This window comes from Streptopelia decaocto, assembly GCF_964273445.1.
Source record: "Streptopelia decaocto genome assembly, chromosome: 1".
Lineage (NCBI taxonomy): Eukaryota > Metazoa > Chordata > Aves > Columbiformes > Columbidae > Streptopelia > Streptopelia decaocto.
This window is the reverse complement of record NC_138663.1, coordinates 140,356,469-140,366,669: the sequence shown is the minus strand read 5'-3', so window position 1 is coordinate 140,366,669 and position 10,201 is coordinate 140,356,469. Positions and strand designations below refer to the sequence as shown.

At 42.0% G+C, this 10,201-nt stretch overlaps 1 protein-coding gene across 11 annotated transcripts in view; it reads right to left on the bottom strand.

Annotated features, from left to right (window-relative positions):
- Window positions 1-705: 705 nt before the first annotated feature.
- The window catches only part of ST3GAL6 (ST3 beta-galactoside alpha-2,3-sialyltransferase 6), a 47,604-nt gene continuing 38,108 nt past the window's right edge, over window positions 706-10,201 (bottom strand). For 8 of the 11 annotated variants that reach the window (XM_082049984.1, XM_082049990.1, XM_082049985.1 and 5 more), the window contains 2 exons: window positions 6,966-7,118; window positions 706-1,459 (listed from right to left, as the gene is read on the bottom strand). In XM_082049984.1, the coding sequence (XP_081906110.1) occupies window positions 1,361-1,459; window positions 6,966-7,118 (252 nt within the window). In that variant the 3' untranslated portion in view covers window positions 706-1,360. Of the gene's footprint in view, window positions 5,480-6,965; window positions 7,119-10,201 lie in introns of all 11 variants that reach the window. The other 3 variants (XM_082049989.1, XM_082049993.1, XM_082049986.1) reach the window with 1 other exon arrangement.

Below are 10,201 nucleotides of genomic sequence, written 5' to 3'. Positions count from 1 at the left end.
CAACTGTAGTTCCAGTGCGGGGAGTGAATCATAACCTGTGATTTGGCTCCCTGCATCTCATCTCAGGGACAGGCATTTCCTCCAAGCTGGAGAACTCCTAAACTGTCACTACTAAAATGAATACATTGAAGGCCTACTTGTGTCAGGTAATTGTTTTCTAAACCTCCCTCAGACTACCTTACACTGCTGGCTAAGCAGCTCCCTGCTGCCCGGCATCTCATTTCTACTGCACCAGGGAAAACAAAACATGAGCAAAGTATCGCAATCAGTGTCTTTCACTTTCTATCTAAAGTCTTGTGTCACGTACCATCTTCTTAGATGAATGTTTATTACAGCATTCCTCCAAAAGGCCCCAATAAGACAGGCAAAATTAAAAAAAAAAAAAAAACAACAAAATGAAACACACAAAAAATTAAAATCAGGAGGATGCTGCTCTTGGATCTTACCCACAAAAACTATGTTGCAGCATTGCTGTTAACTCAGCCTGGAGTGAGATATCCACCCACAGTCCAGCTCAGCCTAATGAGCTTCAAAAATTTTCAGTTCTGTTTGCTCTCCTAAGCACCAAAGTTTGTTCTGAAACTCAATATTGTATCTGACACCACTGCGTGTACTTTATGCACCATTAATAATGTTGCTGGGTGTGTGTGCACATACACAGACACACACACACACACTCTGACTTTGCAAAAATAAGCCTGAGGGCACCATCTTTAACACAGTTTATTCACAGGAAAATAGTATCTTTCCATTTGTAGCATTCAAAATTTCACTTGAAACAACCTTAAGAATGTCTTCAAAATACAGCTGGCACTTTAAAGGCATATAAAACTTAAGACAAATAGCAAATAAAATAAGTATTTACCGATACCAAAAATGATGTTGAGGTTCTTAAAAATCAGACTCCACTTAAAAGTTTACACTACCTCCCAGGGCATTGTTATAAAGGGAAGTGTGACACAGAAACAAGAGGTACCACAGACTAATTATTAAACACTGAAGTTGTGATTCTGTTTTATTATCACCAACACAGTTACTGGAAATGTCATTTAGTAATATCTTTTAGGCACTCTCAGATTTGTATTTAGTGCAATAGCTGGTGACCTTTCTTGTTAAGTAGTATCTCAGTGCTTCCCTTAATTATTACAGCAGAGGGAAAAGTGGAAAAAAAAAAAACCAACCACAAACAAAACCAAAACCACCCACAAACAAAAAAACACCACCACAACAACAAAAAAAAACAACCCCACAACACTTTTCTGGCAGAAAACAAACAAAAAAAACCCATTTAAAAGTCTGAGCCAAGGAGAGCTTTCAGCTGACACATCATCCTGCCTGTTTCTGTGTGTGCTTTGGTACCTCAGAGCTGGGTCTTTCTGATGGTGCAGCATTTTGAGGGAGGTGGCAGCCAGCCGGAACACCTTTGCTCTAAGATGCTACTGCTTGGAAATTCAGCAAGCTGCAGGAGAACAGGCCAGAAGGGATAAGACTGACTTTGCAATCGATACAGGAAGAAAATTGATGGGAGACACTGGGTACCTACATAGTTACACCATTACCAGACATGGAAATAAAGCTGGCAGCATGCCCAGATTAAAAATTTGACAGCTTTGCTGCTGATGATATGAGGAAAAAATTGGTATCTTTTAAAGGGAGGTTTCAATGCAGAGACTTCACTTTCAGGAATGGCAAAAACGGAAAAATAAAATCTTAGTAGCAGGTTACTCTCAGAAAAGTTTTGAGTATTCAGAGTTTGCATTATTGCTTTTTTCAAAAAGTCCTAAGGGAAGTCTTTAGTAATGCAAAACACCTGTGAAAACATGCACCCAGGTAGAAAACACACTGTTATCTGTTGGCATTGCTGGGAAACACACTACATATAGGTATTCTTGCCTACAAAAAGTTAAGTATGAAATTGACACTTGTTCTCTAGGCAGAGGAACAGAAATGACCACATGAAGCAGGTGATGGTGATGAAGGAGGGCAGGTATACACAGAATTCTACCAAAACATCTTGCATCAGGGGAAATGATGCAGTTGCCTCTGTTTATAATTGAAGCTAAAAGTCACTGGCCTCTAAGCTGTGCTTTCAAAAAAGAAAAAAGGCCTGGGCTCTAAATGTTCCTCAGCCACCTTGTGAGGGCAACCTTGGCACATAGGGACTCAACACCAATGCAGCAGCACAGAAGTGGGAGAAAAAGTATCCCTGGGAGTACTGCTTAAAATTTCAAAAACAAGTAATACAAATAGGCAGGCTTATTAGAAGAAATAAAAAGGGGCAGCTGATATGCATAAATGCTTGTAGACAGCATATTAAATGCACCAAGAATAGCAGATACATTATTAAAAAAAAAATCTTAGGCCAAAAAAACCCTGATGTGGTAAAAAAAAAAAAATACTAAATAAATAAAGGAGTCTTTTAAATAAAACGAGTTTGGGAGACATCATTTGTTTGCCATGAAGCCTTTTTTCCAATTATTTTATTTGGATTCTAATCACAGCAGAACCAACCCCACCGCCCAAAAACCAACTCCCAGAAAAGCTGGGAGAAGGCATCAGTTCGTATTAGTGGAAAGAGTATCTCTGGAGAGGAAATAAAGCAGAGACAATAACCACCTCCTCAAAAGTAGAGCTCCCTACCCACCTCCTGCCACCAGAGACAGGTGGCAGCCTGCACCATCACAAGTACCAGGCACTGTGAGGAGAGGACAAACTCAACAGCTCTCCTGGAAAAAAATCTACATGGTCAGCATACTGAGATGTTACATGGATGTGACTGGATCTGTGGCAGCATCCCATGGGAGAGGTGGGGGCCTCTGAGAGCAACTGTGGGTTTTGATGGGGAACAGGCCTCCTCCACTTCTGCCTGGCTCCGCTCTCAACAAAGTCCAAGATCTACCAAGGACTTCTGTGCAAGAGGGAGCTCAGACAACACTGTGGCCTTCGTTAAAAGCCTTACTTCAGCATTTTTTTCATGTGGAATTGCTATTGTCAGGAGCCTAAATCACTGCAGGTCTGGGGCTGCAGAGTCACATACAACCTTTATAGTTAACTGAAATAATCATAAGAAACAAATGTTGCTAGAGACAAAGACAGTACTGTCACTGTTTTCTGATGCATCCAGAATTTTAAGCAAAGATCTCCTCAAAGTCTGAGAAATGTACATGTTTTAGGCAAAGAAAAAACAAGGAAACACAAATAACTAAGTGCCCTTCTGGCACCTGGTGAAGAAGTTCAGACGTCCTCCATTTCCACCACCACAGTCACCTCCTCCAGTGCCCCAGGAGCTCCCATGCTCCCCTTTCCCCACACTCTCACCTGCCACCCTGCACACAGATGGACAAGGGGCCACCCCCCACAGCATCCCCTGGGCCCAAGGGACACATATCGAGACAGCAGGACACAACGGCACAGCCTGTCCCTTGCTGGGACACGCCTGGGCCCTTCCCTGCCCCCGCCACACATTTTCATGACATTCAGAGTTATTTCAAATACGTCCAATTAGGTGAAAGACCCTTTGGCCATGGGTCCCCTCCGAATCACACTGCCCTCAGCAATTCCCAAGCAGCAGAGCCAAGGAGCTAAAGATAGAGATGACAACCACAGGGAAGTATTGTGTTTGTTGGGTTTGTTTGGGGTTTTTTTAATACCTATTGCACTCTGTAAGAGGAAAAAAGAAAAATGACTCTTTGGTCACTTGAACACTTATTTCTCTACACTGCTGCAGCAAAGTAGCTACAGTCAGTACTTTTGTCATCCTTGGCTTCTGAGAATACAAATACCGTGCTCTTGACCTGCTAGAGTTTTGTATTCATATTGCAATTGTTTACACTGCTCCTAGACATACTAAAGCTCTCAGTATCATTTTATTTAAAAAGCACCAAGGGTTTTTCTGCCCGCTTTAAAGACACTTTTTTTGTGGTGGATTTCTTTGTGCTTTCTTTAGGCATGACTGATCAATAAAACCACAAGATCCTCAAGCAAATCTGCCACAATTAAATACATACACATATACACACACACACACACACACACACACACACACACACACACACACACACACACACACACACACACCTCCCCCCTATGAGAGAACTGGAACAGTATATTACTTGTTGTTCTTTAACAGTTGTCAAGGGCATCCCCAGGCAGATTTATTCATTCTGCAGGCTTGTCCAAGGCAAACCAATACAGGAACCAAACATCCCACTAAATGTTTCAATTAAAATCCTGAGTAAGTTCCCACCACTAAATGATTCAGTTCAGCCACATCTTTTAAACCTAAATGTCAAGACAGGAGAGATAAACAGAAGCCAAATGATAATTCAGTTGAAGTACATCTTGGATGTTCCCTAGCACACACTACTGCCAAAAACTGAAACATTCATTGCTTATATTGATGCATTTCAAAGGTGGAAATGCATTACAGCATCTGAGAAAGGAGATTGTGCTGGCTTGGAAAATATATCTTGATTCTTGGGGAATGAACAGAAAGATACATAAGATTCTGTCCTGGAGGTCTAGGAGTTCAGCACATGTTGCCTGTAAAATTAAACTCTGGCATGAACATCTCTGTCCCAGCTCTTCTTGTGGTCTTGAGGAAGCAGCTGACACACAGGTAGGCAGGACAACTCTTCAGCCTTTGTACTCCCTCTTTTCTCAGTGCGGTCATCAATAGTACAATTTACTGGACACACAGCCCGGGGAAGATGATTTCCCATAAACCAGGTACAAGACGAGCACTGTTGATACCAACATCTCCACAAATCAGACCAAAGAGCCTTCACCTTTGGCAAAAGCAGGCAGCAATCCAGGGTCGATGGCCAGTGCCAAAGCTGTGGCTTCTTTGCTGAAGATGGATGTTCCCTCCTCAGGAGCAGGGCAGAGCAAAACCTGTACTCTGTATGTTCCCCCTTCTTCCCAACTTACAGTAATGACTCCCAGGCATCGTTTTAAAGCCATTTGCATACTTCAAGATAGACATTCAAGATTTTACATCCATCTACTAATTAAACGCTGGTCACCTTAGACTCTTGACAGCGTAACTTTTTTGGAGGACAACACCAGAAACAAAAGTATTCCAGAGAAGTAATCATTTGGAAAGAGTTCTTGCTGATAAATAAGTAACTTGCATCACATTTTTATATATCCCTGATACTTTCAGCTGAAAGCTTCATGGTTTTTCCATTATTAAATAGTTTCACAGAAATTCAGTTTATTCTGTTTGCAACAGCCCATTACCCCCAAGCTTAGAAGCTTCTGCCTTGGTGAGGTTTCTGGGTTCCTTTTAAACAGTAAACAGTTATGCCGCACTTAAAATATAAAAATGTCATACAAAAAATAAAAACTTTTGAAATAATGAAAATAGTGATTGTTCTTCATATTTTCCATTCAGCTGTCACGTCAAATTGACTACAAAGTTCTTGTCTATAAGTTTCTTCAAAAATTTCTGCTCAGCATTGATGTTGTGGTATTCATTCTAAAGAGATGTGAGGGAATAATAAAAAAAAAGACAAAAACCAAATTATTACCAGAAGCAACACTTCAGATTTTTTTTCCTTTCAATTACCTGTGATACTTGGAAGATGCTAATAGCAGGAAAGCTCTGGGGACAAGACTTCTTAGAGAAGGCTGTAAGCACAGTCTCCCAAGAAGACAGGTGAGTGACTCTATTGCTCAAAACTAGGATAGATTTTCCATTAGGACACAAAGCAAAAGGGATGAGCCTTAAGAGGCCAGAATGGGTGAGACACGATCTCACAGAAGTCCTCCCTGTGCTTAGTGGCAACAGCTGCATAACCACATTTACAGCACAAGCCGTCAGAAAATGACTAATTCTCAAAGGTCAACACAGGTTCCTGAAAAGCACACATCAAGCATTTGTAAATAGGATGAGTCCTGCCAATCAGTTTTGAGAAGTAAAAACTATGTTCTGTGCTGTATCCATATCCCAGATACATGGAAGATCACTGAGGTTAGTGGGACAGCAGAAGGGAACTCAGTCTACTGACAATCCTGGACACTGAATCCAGTAAATTGAAATTAATACTGCATAAGAGATTGTACATATATAGCAAAATGTTTACAACAGTACTAAAGAATTAATGATAAGCTTTTTGTTTAATTGTTTGGGTTTTAAAGTTTCAAGATTTTATAATATTTATGTCTACTCAACTAGTCATCAACCTTACCCTAGCTTCATACACATTGCAAAAAAGCACCTGCAGAAAGGAACCTCAAAATAAAGGTAAGTTCAGTGTCAGAGGAAAATTATGTCAGAGCAGCAGGCACCTAGGAGTCCTCAGAGAGACATGATAGACTCTTATGGACATCACCCTCCTCCTTCAGGAAAGGGAGGAGGAGTAAAAATAGTCCCCACATGGACTGGGCATGCACATGGAAAACTGTTCACATTGAGGTAAAGGGGTGAGATGGAGTTGCTCAGACTACAGAGCTGAAGACAAGAGCAGAGACAAAAGAAAGCAAAGCCATGACTGCAGCAAAGCAAGAGGCCCTTCTCTGCAGGACAGTAGAAGGTATCCCTGATGCCTGCCAGCCTCCAGCTGCTTGCCTACCCCTAGCAAGTTGTGGCTTCCTACTCCTGTAAGCAGTTCCTTCTCTTCCTAACTGTCTCTAAGACCTACTTTTCTGCTTTCCATTTCTGAAATTCAGCTATAGGTCTTTAACTCCTTCCTTTCCACTTCACTTTTTTTTTTGTAAGAAATCTGGCAACTATGACAAATTGTGCAAGTAGCTGCCAACGAAAAAAAAATGCAAACACAAGCACAGAAGCAACACTACTCACGTTCTGACAGTGCTAGCAAATACGTCTCTATGAACAAGAGCTGCATACCCTAAGGATAGTGGCAGTAAAACAGAACATACAAATGGATGTATCTCATGCAGACATTGCAGAAAATGGTGTAGCACAAGGGACACAAATATCACTATCTGCATCATTGTACCTGCATCATCTGAGACATCGTGTCATTGCCGTAGTAGTGCAAAGAACTGTTTCTGTCAGTGAAGTCGTACTTGAAGCCTGCCAGGTGAACTTCATGGCATATGTGAAATGCTAGCGTAATGGCAATGAGCCCCGTTGTTGGATGCTTGGGTTTCTAAAACAGAACAGAAAGAGCACAACATCCATAAATACCTGGCAGCTTGATGGGAATAGCAAGCCTAAGAGCCAAGGAAATCAAACTGGCTTTTTTACAGACACTGGGTTTTGTGGTTCGATCCCCTCATGTCTCATAATGGTGCTGCCTGCAGGTTTTCCATGACTGGGATATCTGCTGTGTTGGCTTTCCCTGGGATTCTCTGGTTTCCAGTGAGGACCACACTGTAGTCCTCCACCCAGCAGATGCATCCAGGAAAGTCTCCCCATACCTCTCTTCAGCAACCTAATTTCATGAAACTGGTCAGGCTTCAATATGTTGGAAGCCATTTCGCCCCATCGAATTTGACTGAATCAGCAGACGTGTTCAGAAGTTTCTAGATCATGGAGATCCAGACAAAAAGAAAATCTGATGCCTCAAACATTCATAACACTAAGCTAAAAACACACAAGTGCTACTACTGCATTAATTTGGCTGCATTTGAACTTTTTCAGAGCAGGGAAATTCCATAAAAACACTGCTTTAGACCTTCCCCCACTATTTCCATTAGAAGACAAACTGCAAAATTGCTTATTTCTCCCTACAGTGAGATAGCTAAGAAGTAAATGCAATGTAAAATATCAAGAGCAGGTCATAAATAGGTTTTAACTGTGCAAAATTAAAAGCACCTAACCAAAAATCAGCGTTTCTTACAAGAGCAGAGAACACCTCATTGCAACTACCTGTCCTATCTATGATCAAGTACATGACTCTTTAACAGCAACAGTGGTGGCTAAAATTATCTAAGGAAGTAAAAGAGACAAGGTTTGTACAAAGAGGTGAACGCTGTCATTAGTCTAAGTGACAAAGCTGAGGGGAAAAAGTGGCCTCAGAAATAGACAAAACTTGCAAGCAGTAATGTCCTTCATAGCTAAAATAACAATTTTAGCAGAGACCAAATGAGCTCAAAACTTTCAGTAGCTACAATCAAACCTCACCTGAGCACAAAATCGTATGCTTTTTTTGATCTCTTACCCAAGGCTCAGTTCATTTGCCCCTGAAAACAAAGTTGGCAAAACAGTGCTGGACAACTCTACACATAAGGCAGCAGATGCACTCAATGATACAGGAAAATATTTCTTTGTATTGTATGATATAAGAAAAAATTCCCAGGAAAAATTACTAACATCAGCACTTTAAGCATAATTGAAGTCACAGAATTAACTATCACCTTTTATGTAGATTTTTTTTTTTTTTGAACCTTTATACAGTGTTTGGAATATTCCAAAAATGACATCAACTTAAAACATGCTGTTGCTCAGGGCTCTTGCCAGTTAGCAAAATAACCTTCCACTTGGGGGCCCAATAGCATAAACTTAATAGTGACTCTGTCACAATATCCATACCAAGCATGACTCAAAAATTACAGCAGGAATGCTACATGTCAGGATTAGTGCTATTTGGAATATCAGAGGTTGCAACTAGCTATGTTTACCTTTGGTGATCATAAAGTTCACCTATAAAGAATATACTAAAAAAAAAAAAGCAACGCTAGTTATTTTAAAACGTATTGTCACACTAGTGCCCTAGCAATATTCAGATATCCTCTGCTTGTAATGACATTTGTTCAGCCAGTCTTGTTTAATGCGAAGAGGCGCAGCCCTGGAATGACTCTGCAACACTTTCTGACTTCAGTGCTGTTGGGGTAGCAGATCCTATTTTACAGTTATTTTTTCCCGCTCTGCTAACACTTAGTGACTAACAAAGAAACAGAAATGCTTGTGGGACTACGCAGAAACGTGCACACAGGGAACACAAGCCTGGTGTAATGGAAAATGCAGAGACAGCCAGGAAAGCAACACTGGTCTTCTGCATCTCCTGCAGGCAGAGGGAGCTGAAGTGCAAGAGAGCAAAGGCAGCACTAGCCCTCCCCAGGGATGCACTACAGGGACAGAGGGCTCCAAAGCTGGTCCTGCAAAAGGCTACCCTGCCAACAGGAACCCCTGAGGCACAAGCTAGAGCTTCACCAGACCCCTACGCATCAGTTTTGCCAGAGCAACTGCAGACATGCGGGCTCCCAGCCAGGGAACACCTCTGAGATGGGGGAAAGGCAAAGACAAGGGCACCTGAGCTTGACCATCGCTGCCACCTGGGACGAGGGGCTGCAAAACCCCTGGGATGGAGCAAGTGGGAGGTGGAGGTGGCAGAAAGGGGCTCCAAGCATGGATGGACTCTGCTCCAGCTCTGGGCAGGGGCGCCCAGGGAGCAGGAGGGGAGCAGAAGGCACCTTACCCAAAGTGACAGAGGGGCCTGTGGTACCACCTCCAGGACACCACTGGTCTTACTTTTACCTCCACTGAGAGGGGAGCAGAAGAAGAGACAGAAGGGATTTCTGGAGCCATGGATGTTCCATGGCCCTTTAGGAGACCATGAGGTGCCCAACTACTATACTGCTTTCTCCTCCTCATGCTCAGCTCAAGAGCTGAAATGCCACAGAGCCCTGGCAAGCACACAGCCAAACTGGGTATTCTAGTTTGAGAGTTAATGGGAGGGAAAATCTACTAGCAGTCTCAAAAAAAAGTGCACAAAACCCCCCAAAAGCTAAAAAAAAAAAAAAAAAAAAAAAATCTCAAACCCCTCCAATATTAGAAAGATTAAACCAGAAAAAAGTTGTGGCAGATACTGCACAGTGACAGCCTGTCAAACGTTTCCACACATGCTGGTTGGCTGATCCAAATGAAGCAGCTCCATGCAATGAGGTGACCCCAGGGAATCATATTTGTGCTGAATAGCACGTGGTCAGCCTTGACTGCACAAGGGAGGTCTCCAGCTTGAAGCCTTACCTTTCATCAGAAATATTCTTCAGTCATAAACCAACAGTTAAAATGTATTTTTACATCCAAATTGATGGTTAACTCATTACAATGCTTGGCATTGAATCAGTAAGCACAAGAATGCTGCTAGACATATGTCATTAGTGCTGGGCTGGAATATCCTGTATGCTCCCAAGCCCCCACCCACCCTCAGCAGAGTGCAATTGCAGCAGTGTTGGGTTTTTAGGGGGTTTTGTTTGTTTGGTGTGGAGTTTTTTTTTTAGTGTTTTC